Source organism: Heptranchias perlo, chromosome 21, assembly GCF_035084215.1.
Source record: "Heptranchias perlo isolate sHepPer1 chromosome 21, sHepPer1.hap1, whole genome shotgun sequence".
In the NCBI taxonomy this organism is placed as follows: domain Eukaryota; kingdom Metazoa; phylum Chordata; class Chondrichthyes; order Hexanchiformes; family Hexanchidae; genus Heptranchias; species Heptranchias perlo.
In genome coordinates, this window is record NC_090345.1 from 47,395,561 (window position 1) to 47,411,571 (window position 16,011).

A 16,011-nucleotide genomic window follows, 5' to 3' on the forward strand; every position below is an offset into this window, starting at 1 on the left:
CAGGCCGCCCGATATTGCAGCTGGCCTAGAGCTCGCGGACTGGTTTTCTGCCTGCTGCCCGCATGTTAATGAGACCCGGCCCTCAAAATGGACCAGGCCTCTCGCTGGACCCTATCAGGCAGCCAGAAAACCGCACAGAGGGAAAATCTACCCCGTGGTGATGCAGAGGCCTAACCGAGTGCTTCTCCACCCTCTCCTCACCCCACCCGCTGAAGTGCACATAAACCTAGTGTTGACCTGCACCAAGTACTGAGGTGAGTAAAGCAGACAAGGTGAAGCCAATTCTGGCCTCTTGTGCATCTTTGATTCCCTTCGCCCTTCCATTGGTGGCCGTGCCTTCAGCCGTCTCGGCACTAAGCTCTGGAATTCCCTCCCTAAACCTCTCCGCCTCTCTACCTCTCTCTCCTCCTATAAAACTCTTCTTAAAACCTACCTCTTTGACCAAGCTTTTGGTCACTTGTCCTAATATCTCCTAACGTGGCTCAGTGTCAAATTTTGTCTGATAACGTTCCTGTGAAGTGCCTTTACCGTGTTAAAGGCGCTATATAAATGCAAGTTGTTGTTGTAGGACATCTAAGCCCAGCTTCAGGACTCTCAGGCCTACAGCGGTGTGTCAGGCCTCCAAGACTAGAGCCTTCTGGCAGCCAGAAGATCCTGATTGCCTCGAAACATCTTGGGGTGGGGGGAAGAAAGGGGGTAGTTTCCGACCTTGCCTTCTTACCTGCAGCCTGCTAGTGGGGCCCCCTAAAGACCCTCTGGTCAGTGGGTGTACAGGGCAGGCCAAAGCGGCGTGATTGACTGAGCTCCCAGCCAGCCATGTCCGAGGAGGAGGAGGTGGGAGGCCGTGTCGCGACCTCCCATCTCAGTTACAGGGCTGCGATGGGCCCACTGTGAGCACAGGCCCAGCTCCACCAGCCCCCTCCCCCCCAGGGAATCCTGGGAAATCCCAGGGCAATGTAAAATGAGCGGAGAGTATTTTTCTTGACCAGTGCGGCCCAGGAAATGGGAATTCCCCGTGGTGGGGGGGGGGGGGCAGGGGAGACAAGGGTCAGGAACAAATAATATCGGCCCCCGATGTCCTTGAATAACATTAATTAGCATTAAACCAACTTAGTTAACATCTGAGTCATCGCTCCCATTTTCTCTTGGACATTCTGTAACCATTTACAGCTTCTCCAGACCCGTCGTGCCCCCCTTTTGTTTCCATGTTTGTCCCATTACCGCCCCCTTTTGCCTTGCACCATCACTCCATTTGCCATTTAATCATTCCCGCCCTCCACCCTATCGCAGACCTGCCCTTTTGTCCTTTCCTCCCCTTCTCCCCACCCCCTTTCCCTGGCTCTGTACTTGCTTAAAAACTGTTAAATCTCTAACTTCTTCCAATTCATCGACCTGAAACATTAACTCTGTTTCTCTCTCCACAGATGCTACCTGACCTGCTGAGTGTTTCCAGCATTTTCTGTTTTTATTTCAGATTTCCAGCCTCCGCGGTATTTCGCGTTTGTTTTAGTTAAGATACGTTGCGTCGCGTGTTCTCGCAGCTCTGGTACGATTTTAAACTAAAGACAAGAGAGGTGATATTTTCAGCTGCACTCTTTTCCTCCACTTCCAGATCCCCATCGCCATGAGTGTCTCATCCTTCCTCACCTACGACCAGCCAACACTGAACTATTGTGGAGCACACCGGGGGCACCTGGCTCACAAGCAGTACGACATGCAAGCCCAGGAGGATACCGCTGATACCCACAGAGAGGCCAGCCCGGAACTGAGCACAATAGCGACAGTGGCGTGCCCTGGTAGCCATATTCAGTAGGCCTATTAAACTGACCCGACCCAGCCTTCTGCTCTTCAGATCATCGCGAGCCGCAGTGATGGACTAAATGATGACAAGGTCTAGATACTTGAAAGACACTAAGGTAGCCTTGTGCCCAGGACATAACTCATTGTATCAATGCGGGGAAACCGCTGACAGAGGTCAGACAGAATGTAAAATGGACTTCACTGAATTTTTTTGTTTGAGTTTGTACTGACTTTATCTGTGCAGTATTTTTTAAAACGAGAAAGCAAAGAGCTTGTACAGATTTTATTCCGGGTCCTTGTCTTTAACAACCCACCTGTATATACATGGCGCTATTTAACATGGTGTAAAGATACAGTATTTTTCATAAAGAATATGCTTTGAAAATGGCAAAACTGAAATAGCTAATGTCAGTTGTGCATTTATTTTAAGTTTGTTAGTCTTCAGTGTTTATGGAATTGGAATGCTAATTGAAAATGTGTTGTGTTATTTAAAGACAATTGCTAAAAGCAGATTTTTTTTGTTTTTTTTTGTAAATGAAAAAGTAATTGTCGCTTTCATTTTTTAGCCAGTTTTCTCCACAATACTGACTTAAAAATGCACGGCGATGAGCACAGTCACTTCACAGTGGTATTTGTCTTTAAGTATGTGTGGTAATTACACTGAACTGAAATTATTCAGTGATCGTTTATATGTATCTATTAACCTCAACTGAAAAATGTAATTGGGTATTTAGCATTTCTCAACAAATTTATTATGAGTTTCACTAACAGGCAATTGGGACCTAGTTAGAATGCAACCTCTGATGCAACTTAGCAATGATATGCAACAATTATAAATTTTATAACATTTAAAGTACATCAGTCTTGTAAAATTTGTTTATACGTAGTCAGGGTAACAAAAACAGTGTGGCTCCCTGTCCGTTTCTAACGGTGTAGCTTCCTGTTTATCCCTAGGAGTGCCAATGGATAATCGTCACATTCCCAAAGGTATATAACATCGTAACGACTAAAGAAAGTCGCACCCCAGTTCCGTCTGGTTCCTTGGGCTGCATGCCCCAGAAACATGTGTTAAATTAATGATCCCTCGTCTCCGACTCTTAACCAGAGGAGGCAAGCTTTTAAGTGATACTGACACTGGAGACCTGAAATGGGAAGAGTTTCATTCCCCAGCATGAACATCCCTCATCTTAATTAGCAAAGACAAGCCTCACCAGATGTCACCAGTTAGATTAAAAAAAGAAAAGCTATTTTGTATTAGCCGTGGCTCAGTGGTAGCACTCTTGCATCTAAGTCTGAAGGTTGGGGGTTTAAGTCACACTGCACAGCACATAATCTAGGCTGACATTTAAGTCCAGTACTGAGGGAGTGCTGCACTGTTGGAGGAGCTATCTTTCAAATGAGATGTTAAACCAAGGCCCTGTCTAACCTCTCAGGTGGATATAAATGATCCCACTGTGCTATTTGAAGAGGAGCAGGGGAGTTCCCCCCGGTGTTCTGGCCAATATTTATCCCTCAACCAGCATCACTGTTTGTGGGATCTTGCTGTGTGCAAATTGACTGCTGCGTTTCCTACATTACAACAGTGACTACACTTCAAAAAGTAATTAATTGGCTGTAAAGCACTTTGGGATGTTGTGAAAGGTGCTATTTTAATGCAAGCCTTTCTTTCTATAATATGCATGGAATATATACTTTAAAACTGCAGACTTGCTGGGACAGCAGAAGGTATTTTATTTTAATTGTGCATAAATGCCACAAGCCAATATATGAAACATGTTACACCTGGTGCCAGGGAGCAGCTCACTGAAGGAAAATGGAGTTCGGCCTCTTTTCAGCTGATGAATGTCAATCAGGAAGTTGCATTGTAAACAGTTACCGTAGGCAACAGGGAAACTGACTCACCGTGGAAACTGTAGCTCCCGGTTGGCATGAAGGAGCTAAACTGGGCACTCCAGTGCTCCCCATCGAGACACTGGCACCAGAGCACACTCATTTCTCCAAAATGTTGGCATGATGCCAGCCAGAAAATACAGAATTATCCTTATTAAAAGAGACATTTGGAGATAAACGGGAGATGGTACTTTAACTCAATGATTTCTCCCATAGTAACCTTCCCTTTTAAATCAATTATTTTTCCCATAGAACCCATCCCCTTTAAATCAATTATGTCTCCCATAATACCCTTCCCCTTTAAATCAGTTATGTCTCCCATAATACCCTTCCCCTTTAAATCAGTTATGTCTACCATAATGTGCTTCCCCAGCTGAACGAGTGGCGTGAGTGCTGCTGATGAACTTACCAAGGTCTTGACAGATTTTTGTTAGGTAAGGATATCGGGCAAAGATGGGTAAATGGAGTTGAGGTACAGATCAGCCATGATTTAATTAAATGGTGAACAGGCTCAAAGGGCTGAATGGCCTACTCCTGTTCCTGTGTTCCCCAAACCTCCCCAAGGGGCCTCCTTCCTCCATTGGGAGCAGAAACTGTCGAAGTGAAGATTTCCGTCGTGCCCCCCTCCAGGGCCTCCGCTCCACCATCACAGCAGCGTGGCACTGCTCCGACCTCTCTCCTGGCAGCCTGGAGTGGGCTCCGCTCAGGTGTCCTTACTGGTGTAATGCACCGGCCCTACGGATACTAATGACCATAATTTGGGCCTGTTCGCTTCACCAGCTTTCTCCGGTGGATCAGCTCCACAGGAATTTCAGGCCCTTTGGGAATTGTTTTTCTTTTTGCATTCTAGTACTGTCTACTTTAAAATGTCGTGGGTTCAAGTCCCACTCCAGAGATTTAAGCGCATAATCTAGGCTGACACTTCAGTGCAGTACTGAGGGAGTGCTGCACTGTCGGAGGTGCGTCTTTTGGATGAGACATTAAACTGAGGTCTACAGTGCTATTCGAAGAAGAGTTCTCCCCAGTATCCAGGTCAATATTAATCCTTCAATCAACATCACTAAGACAGATTATCTGATCATTTATCTCATTGCTGTTTGTGGGATCTTGCTGTGCGCAAATTAGATGCCTCATTTCCTACATTACAACAGCGACTACACTTCAAAAGTACTGGCTGTAATGGCATGAAAGGTACTTTGTAAATGCGAGGTTTTTTTTTTGCAAGTTCTATCTTATTTTTTTCTTCTTCGAATGGATGAAATTTGAACCTGATTTGGGAAGTGGTGTTTTCCTCCTCAATAACTTCTGATGTTCTTCATCGTTCTCATTTTCTTTCTTATTTTGTACTTCCCACATTATCCTTTTTGTAATTGATAATTGTAGAGATAGAACAAGGAGACACAGCTTCAAACTAGTGAAAGGTATTTTTAGGACTGATATCAGGAAATTCTTCTTCACACAAAGAGTGACTGACACTTGGAATGGACTCCTGGATAGAGTCCTCAAGGTGAAAACCTTGGAATCATTTAAGGAGTGCCCTCTCAGGGGGACGTAAAAGATCCCATGGCCACTATTCGAAGAAGAGCAGGGCAGTTCTCTCGGTGTCCTGGTCAATATTTATCCCTCAACCAACATCACTAAAACAGATTATCTGGTCATTATCACATTGCTGTTGTGGGATCTTGCTGTGCGCAAATTGGCTGTCACGTTTCCTACATTACAACAGTGATTGCATTTCAAAAAAGTACTTAATTGACTGTAAAGCGCTTTGGAACATCCTAAGGTCATGAAAGGTGCTATATAAATGCAAGTCTTTCCTTCCTTCTTCCTTTCTCTCTCTCTTTCAACCAGGACTAATCACATAACATAAATATTCAGGGTGGTGATGTCCATCACAGCTACTGGCAGTGAGGTGCCCGTGAAGAACATGAGCTATAGGACAGCTCACAGCTACTGGTATAGCTCACTGAAAAGTGACTCATTTAAGTATGTGCAGTCGTATTTATAAAGCTCAGCCATTGCGGCCCATGGAATAAAGGGGGCAGTAGCAACACGGATACAGAATTGGCTAAATGACAGGAAGCAGAGAGTAGTGGTGAACGGTTGTTTTTCAGACTGGAGGGAGGTGTGCAGTGGTGTTCCCCAGGAGTCAGTGCTGGGACCACTGCTTTTCTTGATATTAATGACTTGGACTTGGGTGTACAGGGCACAATTTCAAAATTTGCAGATGACACAAAACTTGGAAGTGTAGTGAACAGTGAGGAGGATAGTGATAGACTTCAAGAGGATATAGACAGGCTGGTGGTATGGGCGGACACGTGGCAGATGAAATTTAATGCAGAAAAATGCGAAGTGATACATTTTGGTTGGAAGAACGAGGAGAGGCAATATAAACTAGAGGGCACAACTCTAAAAGCGGGTACAGGAACAGAGAGTTCTGGGGGTATTGGTGCACAAATCGTTGAAGGTGGCAGGGCAGATTGAGAAAGTGGTTAAAAAAGCATACGGGATCCTGGGCTTTATAAATAGAGGTATAGAGTACAAAAGTATGGAAATCATGATGAACCTTTATAAAACAATGGTTCGACCACAACTGGAGTATTGTGTCCAGTTCTGGGCACCGCACTTTAGGAAAGATGTGAAGGCCTTAGAGAGGGTGCAGGAGAGATTTAATGATTCCAGGGATGAGGAACTTTAGTTACGGGGATAGACTGGAGAAGCTGGGGTTGTTCTCCTTGGAACAGAGACGGTTGCAAGGAGATTTGATAGAGGTATTCAAAATCATGAAGGGTCTAGACAGAATAGAGAGAAACTGTTCCCATTTGCAGAGGTGTCAAGAACCAGAGGACATAGATTTAAGGTGATTGGCAAAAGAACCAAAGGTGACATGAGGAAAAGCTTTTTTACACAGCGTGTGGTTATGATCTGGAATGCACTGCCCGAGGGAGTGGTGGAGGCAGATTCAATCATGGCCTTCAAAAGGGAAGTGGATAAGTACTTGAAAGGAAAAAATTTGCAGGGCTACGGGGATAGGGTGGGACTAGCTAGATTGCTCTTGCATAGCGCCGGCGCGGACTCGATGGGCCAAATGGCCTCCTTCCGTGCTGTAATCTTTCAATGATTCTATGAATCTATTTGGCCAGTCTAAATACTGGACTGGGCAACCCTATCCCCACAGGGACTCTAATCAAATCAAGTATCTCCCCTTAAAGCAGAGGCACCATTAATATTCTTCAGGTTAGGTTGGCTCAACCAACCTGAGTTCAAATCAAGATTAACTGAAATAATAAATTAAATCAAAGCAGTAAAACTGGGAGTAAAGAGAGAAGGGAAAAAACCTGGGTGAAAATAATTTCTCCCATTAGACATTGGTGAAATTGAATGTGGAAATGAGTGTGAAAGTGTGTGACAGAAAAAGTGATGTGTGCATGAGTGTGTTTGTGTGATTGAGAAAGAACGGTGTATGTGTTTGTGTGTGAGGGAGAGAGAGAGAGAGAGACAGAGAGACATGTTCGTTGTGTGCTTCAAGAGGGAGTTGGACCGATCACATCATATAGAAGTTGTAAACAATTTTACAACACCAAGTTATAGTCCAACGATTTTATTTTTAATCCCACAAGCTTTCGGGGGCTTTCCCCTTCCTCAGGCAGTGTGGAAAAGACAATTTTGAATCCTTTGCATTTTAAGATCACAGAACAAAGCCTAGTGATTACTGCCCGTTGCCAAGGCAATCACAGTGAGCAGACAGAAAGGTGTCATCTAAAAGGCCACTGAATATACAACCCCCCAAAAAAAGAGAGAGAGAGATAAGGAAGACAGTCAATGACCCGTTATATTAAAAACAGATAACATTTGTTCGCTGGTGGGGTTACGTGTAGTGTGACATGAACCCAACATCCCGGTTGAGGGTTCTCTCCCGACAGGGAGAGAACCCTCCTGTTTGGCGATTGTTGCGCGGTGTCCGTTCATCCGTTGTCGCAGTGTCTGCATGGTCTCACCAATGTACCATGCTCCGGGGCATCCTTTCCTGCAACGTATGAGGTAGACAACGTTGGCCGAGTCACAGGAGTATGAACCGTGCACCTGGTGGGTGGTGTCCTCTCGTGTGATGGTGGTATCTGTGTCGATGATCTGGCATGTCTTGCAGAGGTTACCGTGGCAGGGTTGTGTGGTGCCGTGGACCCTGTTCTCCTGAAGGCTGGGTAATTTGCTGCGAATGATGGTTTGCATCTCTCCCTGTCGGGGAACACTTCAGCAGTCATGGACATTCAGCCACCGACCTTCGGGTAAGCGTACTCCAAGGCGGCCTTCGAGACACACGACAACGCAAAATCGTCGAGCAGAAATTAATAGCCAAGTTCCGCACCCATGAGGACGGCCTCAACCGGGATCTTGGGTTCATGTCACACTACACGTAACCCCACCAGCGAACAAATGTTATCTGTTTTTAATATAACGGGTCATTGACTGTCTTCCTTATCTCTCTCTCTCTCTCTTTTTTTGGGGGGTTGTATATTCAGTGGCCTTTTAGATGACACCTTTCTGTCTGCTCACTGTGATTGCCTTGGCAACGGGCAGTAATCACCAGGCTTTGTTCTGTGATCTTAAAATGCAAAGGATTCGAAATTGTCTTTTCCACACCGCCTGAGGAAGGGGAAAGCCCCCGAAAGCTTGTGGGATTAAAAATAAAATCGTTGGACTATAACTTGGTGTTGTAAAATTGTTTACAATTGTTAACCCCAGTCCATCACCGGCATCTCCACATCATCATATAGAAGGTAAGTGGATTAACAGATAACACTTGGTCCATGTGATCTCCTGGGCTGGTTTCAATCACCTGAGAGGGTCGGACAGGAATTTGCCAGATTTTTTTATTTCTTATTGGTCCTGTTTTTTTTGCCTCTCCCCGGGAGATTACATGGCGGGAGGGGGAGAGGGGAGAGGGGGAGAGGTGTCTGGTCATTACACTCTGGCCATCATGGTGTGGGGCAGGCTTGATGGACCAGCTGGACTCTTCCTGCCCGTCATTTTCATATGTTTCATGTGAATGTGCTCCTGTGAATTAAAAAATGTTTGAATGGAATATTAGAGGTCGTGTCGATTGAAAAATAGCCAAATATTTCATTAATGTTCTGCGTAGATTTTACGGCCAGCTGCTGTTAATCTGAATTCTCACCTACTAAATCCTAGAATTTAGGACAGGTTTTTTTTTGAAGTACATCAGGAGCTATTCTTTTGTTGAACAGTGGAGACCAAAGATAATCTTGTTCATTTACAGGTGGGTGATAAAGCAAAACAGATGCTAACACTTTAGTACTAAGTATTGCAGTACTGGCTCTTTCCCACCTCCAGTGATGTTTTGTGTAAAAGGCCACCTGCCCCTCTTATAACCAGAAACTGCCAGCCTGCGGGAATGCTCAGTGGATTTGCTCAGTCACACAATTAACAAGGAGCCGATTACTGGCTGGTTTTTGCGCTGATTGTTGCACAGGTTTCCCAACATGTCCTCTCCAATTTGACTATTAGTTTCACTGTGATGGTCTGAGTACCAATCCTCCATTTTGTGGGCCAGTGGAGCAGGAGAGCTTCCATCGTAACACGAATCAGTTCAAAAACAACCATATGACCAATGTCGAGGGAGAAATAAACTCTAATACAGAAATGTTATGGTGTGAAGCAGGATGGGCTTTACTTTAATCACAATCAGACTGTCCTGGTTAGCTCAAGTCCCCAGCACCAGCATATTTACACTGAGTTATTGGTCATGCAAAGCTGGGGTCAGATTTGTCCATCCATCTCTGGACACGTCAGCCTGGGGCAGACTGAGAGAAAGGCAGAATGCTCTCATGTGCTACGTTTAGTGCCAGTTAGTTACAGGGGATTGCTAACTTGTAAATAAGTTTCTGCCCAGAATGACAGGCAGAGGAAGCATGGTTTGTTATCCTGATGTTACAGGAAGCAGTAGGAAATAGGCAAACCTCGCTGTGGATACAGGATTCCATTCATTCATATATTTCATATAAAATAAACCAGTTTGCTTTTTCTCAGTCAATCTTGTCTCACTTTTCCGTCTGTCTTCCAGGAGATAGGAGAGTGCTTGTGATGTGAGGTCACGAGATCCAGTACAGTCCCTGATTTATGCTACTATTTGACCGGATATTGGGTACTAGTTTTTAAGGGACACGGGTCCACTCACAGGAGTGATTGGTGACACTGAGCCCAAGAGAATACCTGGGGCAGAGCCGAAATTTCAAACAGCCCCTGGTTCGAGCAGACAGACACCAAGGTTTAAGGACACGTCAGCACATTACTAAGAAAAGGGTCAAAGTTCATTTCAAATCATTAAATACCGCAAACATTCTGAAACCAACACTGAAGTGCTGCAATTCACAATTTCATATTTTAAAAAATATATTTAGAAGAAAATAAGCCAAGCATTGAGCTGTCCATTTATAATCACTCTAGGTTATCTCAAAAAGTCTGATTTGTGTCTGACGATCTTAGATTATATCCCTTACCAGACTTCAATTAACCACATGCATAGTTACTGTTAATGAAAATCCATCAATAATTCTGCAGTATGAAGTATAATTTAATTAATTTTGACAGGGATTAAATTATTCTCTTGCCTGCCTCAATTATTTCCGTGATGATAAACCGACGAATGTTTCCCGACATTCCCATGTATTAGTTCGGACCAGGAATTAATCCTCCCTGCTTAAAGTCCCACCAACAAAGATGAGGAGAAAATTGATCTTCAATTGTACTTTCATGCTTCACTTACACTGAACAGTCACCTGAGATTCAAAGTGATTTATTAGGAGTCATTTAATTAACAAGCTCCACCTTTAAAGAACAAAAACTGGCCAAAGGTTGGTTGAGTATTTTACATCGGAAACTTGTGGGGGTCGATTTTAACTCCCAGCGGGTTTCAGGCGGGCAGGAAATGCACTCGCTGGCCCAGATTTCAGGCCCGGGGTATTTTAACTCCCGGGCCTGGTGTGCACGCTGCCGGACAGCTGCCCGCCCGAAACGGGCATAAAACGGCAGCTGGCCAACGGGCAGAGCAGGGGAAGGATCGCGGGCAGCAGGTAAGGGGCGGGGAGAGAGTTTCGGGCAGGAGTTGAAGGGAGGAGTCGGGGGGGAAGGGGAGGCTGGTACTGTCCCCGTGGGGCCTGCAGGAGCAAAGGAAAGTTTTAGACTTAACTTGGAGAATCTCTTCGTCCTTCCCGACAGCTGCTGACCTGTTTCAGCCTGGTGATAAAGTCATGGTGACTCCCTACTCGGGCCGGAGTTAAAATCCAATCCGGCTCCCATTGGCGTATTATTGCTTGGGCTTGATATAATAATAGGTTCCTGATTTGTATAAAGTTCTGAGACTCTCACCTGCCTCATGCAGGCTCCTCAGCCACCGAATCACAGCCAGCAGTTAACATGGTGGACAGCGGGATTCCAGTGGGCACAGGGTGGTACGGCTGAATGTTCCATTCTAAAGCTCCCCACCCCAATCCCACTGGGCAAGTTGGGTTGAAATCCGCCCCCCTGAGCCCCGATATTAAGAGGGTAAGAGCCTGGGGCCAGCAGGGGGAGCGTCAACATGAGACCTGGGCTTTTTAACTCCTGTGCCTTATTCAGATACACCAGGCCTGACTCACGCCTGAGCCTGGCTTCAATGCCATGAGGTTGGCGGGCGGGGAATGGGTGGAGCACAGCGGGAGACCACCGCTGGGGACCAGCGGGAACAGTCCCCGGCACTAAAGAAAGTGGAACGGTGGAGGGGGTAACAGAGATGATTGCGGTCCGGAGGGAGGGGGGAGCCCAAGGTTTCCTCGGGGGCCCAGAGGAGAACTTCCGCTCCTCCCAGCCAACAAGGAAAAGTGAAAAGAACGTAAACTCCCCTTCTCGGCCCTCTTCCGGGCCTGCTGCTCCTCAGTGCCGGGTTTCCCTGGCGATGCTAGCACCAGGTGCCAACCTTGCTGAAAAACAGTTAAAATGGCAAATAGTAACCCATAACCCATTTCACAGTAGTTGTTAAACTTTGCTGGCTCCTGGTACAGTAGAAATAATAACTTGCAACTCTTGTGCTGAAACTATGTTATAATTAATTCTCTTTCCATATTGACTCTTCAATCTTTTCCTCGCTAATTACAGAGGTTGTCTGGTGAAGCTAATTCTCTTCCGAGGTTTCAGTCAAACAGCCTCTCTCCCAAAGGCTCCAGATCAAACGCACTGATTTGAAAAGTGCAGGCTGATAAATTACTTCAAAGCAGAGCCCGAAGCCTCGTGAATTCTTGGAACTGTGTTAAATTCACTGGGGATAGACTTTCCGCTTTGGGCGCAGAGTGTGCCAGAAAATTGCACCGGTCGGATTACGGTTCGAGGTTCCGCCAAAACTCATTTGCAGAATCACAAACATAAAATCTTCCATGGACCAGCGCAATCCGGCAGCTTAACGGAGCATAATCGTTTATATCTTTTTGTCTGCAATAAAAAATATTCCTTGATGTATTTAAGGGTGGTAACTTGGTGCAGTATTATTAACATGGCTGAAAATGGGTTCATCACCAAAAATAAGCATTTTTAATAAGGGTGTCCAGTCCTCCACCTGTGAGTAATCTGATTTTAAATCACTGAAAATGACTTAATAAACTATACTGAATCATTAACTATTTTCATTTTTTAATATTTAAAAATGTTTAAAATGTGCCTGCTAGTGCCTGTGCAAGAAAATGAGCTTAAGATGAAGATCCTCCTCGAATGGGTGCAATTGGCAGAAACTCGCTATCCTCGTTATATCGATCAGGGGGCGGGGCCAGGTTTGTGGGCGGGGCCAGGTGTGTGGGCGGGACCAAGTTTGTGGGCGGGGCCAGGTTTGTGGGCGGGGCCGGCTTCAGCGCGATAACTTTTGAATCAGCTCAAAACATCACAGACTCTCGAATTACGTTGGACGTATTTACACCCAGTGTAAATCGGGTTTCCACGATCTTTTACGCTGATTCGGCCGGATTGCGCTGACAAAACCAAACTAGTGGACACCCTACCCCAATATTTTCCACTGGACACGGGCGCGATTCCGACCTACCTGGGAACGGGAGGCCGCACAGGTAAAATCGCCTCCGAAGACTTACTGCACCATTCACACTCCCTCCCGCCTGCCCAGCGCCATTTCCTTTAGGCTTCCGAGGCACCTGCCTGACTCAGCCTCATTAATATATGCAAACCAAGGTCCTATGATGTCATTGGGACCCCGATGGCATTTTAACGGTCGACAGAGCGGGTGACACCGCCGCTGCCCCACTCCGTGAAACCTGTTGGGGAAGAAGCACAGGCCCCAAAAGGTAAGACCTTATCTTTGTGAAGCCAAGAGGAGGAGGGGTGCTGTTCCGAGTCCCACAAGGAAAGTCTGGGCCTCTGTTTCCCCAGGCTATCCTTCCTCCCCATCCTCTAGGCCTTGCCGTAAACCTGAGTGCGGCGGGTGGCCTGAAGGAGGCCCAATCTTTGATGGACAGCAGCTGGCCAACAGTCTCTTTCCGTCTGTTTCAGGCGGCCTGAAGGAGGCCCAATCTTTGATGGACAGCAGCTGGCCAACAGTCTCTTTCCGTCTGTTTCAGGCGGCCTGAAGGAGGCCCAATCTTTGATGGACAGCAGCTGGCCAGCAGCCTTTATCCGCCTGTTTTGGGCAGGCAGTTGGCCAGCGGGATTTAAATGAGGCCCGGGAGTTACAATAACCCAGGCCTCAAATTGGCGCATCAGGGGGATTTAACACTCGCTCTGCTTCGTACCTGCCTGAAATCTCCTCTCATGTCTTTGGACAAAGCACAGAGGATGACACTGCCTGCCGACTAACCAACAACAACTTGCATTTATATAGTGCCTTTAATAGACAAAAGCATCCCAAGGTGCTTACAAAGGAGTAATGGTAAAAAATTATACTCCAAGCCAAATGAGAAGATATTAGGAGAAATTTCCAAAAGCTTGGTTATAGAGAGGGGTTTTATGGAGCATCTTAGTGGAGGAGAGAGAGGTGGCGAGGCAGAGAGGTTTAGGGAGGGAATTCCAGAGCGTGGGGTCTAGGCGGCGGAAGGCACGGCTAATAATGGTGGGGTGAAGGGAGCAAGAATGCAAATGAAAGCCAAGATGCGAGGAATGGGGAGTTTGGGGGTGGGAGGTGTTGGGCTGGAGGAGGTTACAAATATAGGGAGGGGCAAGGTCATGAAGGGATTTAAATACAAAGATAACAATTTTAAATTTGAGGCAGTGGGGGACCAGGAGCCAATGTAGGTCAGTGAGGACAATGATGATGGGTGAATGGGACTTGGTATAGAATAGGATACTGGCCGTAGAGTTTTGGACGAGCTGAAGTTTACGGAGAGTGCAAGGTGGGAGGCCGGCCAGGAAAGCATTGGAATAGTCCAGTCAGGAGGTGACAAAGTCATGGATGAGGGTTTCAGCAGAAGATGAGCTGAGGCAGGGGCGGAGCCGGGCGATGTTACGGAGGTGGAAGTAGGCGGTCTTTGTGAAGGACAGGATATGGGGTCAAAATCTCAGCTTGGGGTCAAATAGGACGCTGAGATTGGGAAGAGTCTGGTGCAGCCTGAGACAATAGCCCAGGAGGGGGATGGAAACCATGGCGAGGGTACAGAGTTTGTGACAGGGGAGGGGGGAGAGACAAGGACCATGGCTTCGGTCTTCTCAATGTTTAGCTGGAGAAAATTGCAGCTCATCCAAGACTGGATGTCGGACAAGCAGGCTGTCAACACAGAGGCGGTGGAGGAGTTGAGAGAGGTGGTGGAGAGGTAGAGCTGGGTGTCATCAGCGTACATGTGGAAGCTGACCCCGTGTTTGGGGATGATATTTCCAAGTGCCAACATGTAGATAGGATAGAGGAGGGGGCCACAGATAGATCCTTGGGGAACCTGAGGAATCAGTATGCAGGCAAGAAAAGAAGCCATTGCTGGAAATGCTGACATAGATAAGAGTGAAAAGGTGAGGGCAGTCCCACCAAGCTGGACAATGCCTGAGAGGTATTGGGGAGGATGGTGTGGTCAACCATGTCAAAGACTGCAGGCAGGTAACAGCAAATGTCATTTGTGACTTTGGTTATGGACGTTCTAGTGCTGGTAGAGGGTTTGAAGCCTGATTGGAGAGACCCAAACATGGAGTTGCAGGACATGGGCATGGATTTGGGAGACGACAATATGTTCAAGAGGGCATGACATGGTAGCCATTACTGAAACAAGACAGTGAGGACTGGGATCTGATTATACCAGGTTATAAGGTCTACAGGAGGGATAGGGAAACTGGTAGAGGGGGAGGAGTCGCCTTAGTGATTAAGGATGAAATTACTTCAATGATAAGAGAGGATATAATGAGAGGTAAGCAGGCAGTGAAGACTTTATGGGTAGAATTAAGAAATAGAAAAGATTTAAAACTGTAGTGGGAGTTGTGTACAGGCCCCCTGCTGGCAGCGATGAAGTGACAGAATGTATAAATGCAGAGGTTAGACAAGCATGTAGCAAAGGCAGAGTGGTTTTAATGGGGAATTTTAACTTTCATACAAATTGGGATAAGCAGACGAGTTCATGTAAGAAAGATAGCGAATTTCTTCAATGTGTTCAGGATAGCTTTCTGCAACAATATGTACTAGAACCAATACGGGGGCAGGCCATATTAGATTTAATAATGAGTAATGAGCCAGATTTAGTTAACAGCCCAACAGTACGTGAACATTTATCTAAAAGCGATCATAATATGATTGAGTTCAACGTTGTGTTTGAAAGGGAGAGACCCGTATCAGCTACTAAGATTCTAAATTTAGGTAAGGCCGACTTCAATGGGATGAGACAGAGACTGTCCACAGTAAACGGGGCAAATCTGTTAATGGGTAAAACGACAGAAGATCGGTAGGAGGTGTTCAAAAAAGAATTTAACGAGATACAGAACCAGTTTATACCCCTAAGGGGCAAGAGCTCTACTTCCAAAAAAAACAGTCATGGACGACAAAATAGATAAGGGACAAAATAAAACTAAAAGCAAAAGGATATGAAAATGCAAAAAATAGCACAGATCCTGGTGACTGGGAGAGACACAAAGAACAGCAAATGATGACAAAACAGATAGTAAGAGCTACAAAATGGGAATATGAAAAGAAACTTGCAAGGGATATCAAAATCAAAATCAACACAACAAATTTTTACAATTATATTAGGAAAAGAGGGTGGTCAAGAGCAATGTGGGCCCCTTAAAAACTGATAATTGTGATAGTGTAAATGAAAATAAGGAAATGGTGGACATGTTAAATAATTACTTTACGTCAGTATT

The 16,011-nt window shown here is 45.8% G+C and overlaps 2 protein-coding genes across 2 annotated transcripts in view; one reads left to right on the plus strand and one right to left on the minus strand.

The window, feature by feature from the left end:
• Positions 1 to 2,239, plus strand: part of LOC137340213 (leucine-rich repeat transmembrane neuronal protein 3-like) — a 311,955-nt gene extending 309,716 nt beyond the window's left edge. The window contains exon 3 of the mRNA XM_068002617.1: positions 1,613 to 2,239. Within this exon, the coding sequence (XP_067858718.1) occupies positions 1,613 to 1,813 (201 nt within the window). The 3' untranslated portion in view covers positions 1,814 to 2,239. The remainder of the gene's footprint in view (positions 1 to 1,612) is intronic.
• LOC137340214 (catenin alpha-3-like) overlaps positions 1 to 16,011 on the minus strand; it is a 1,497,032-nt gene that overhangs the window by 1,101,115 nt on the left and 379,906 nt on the right. The gene's annotated exons all lie outside the window — the stretch shown is intronic.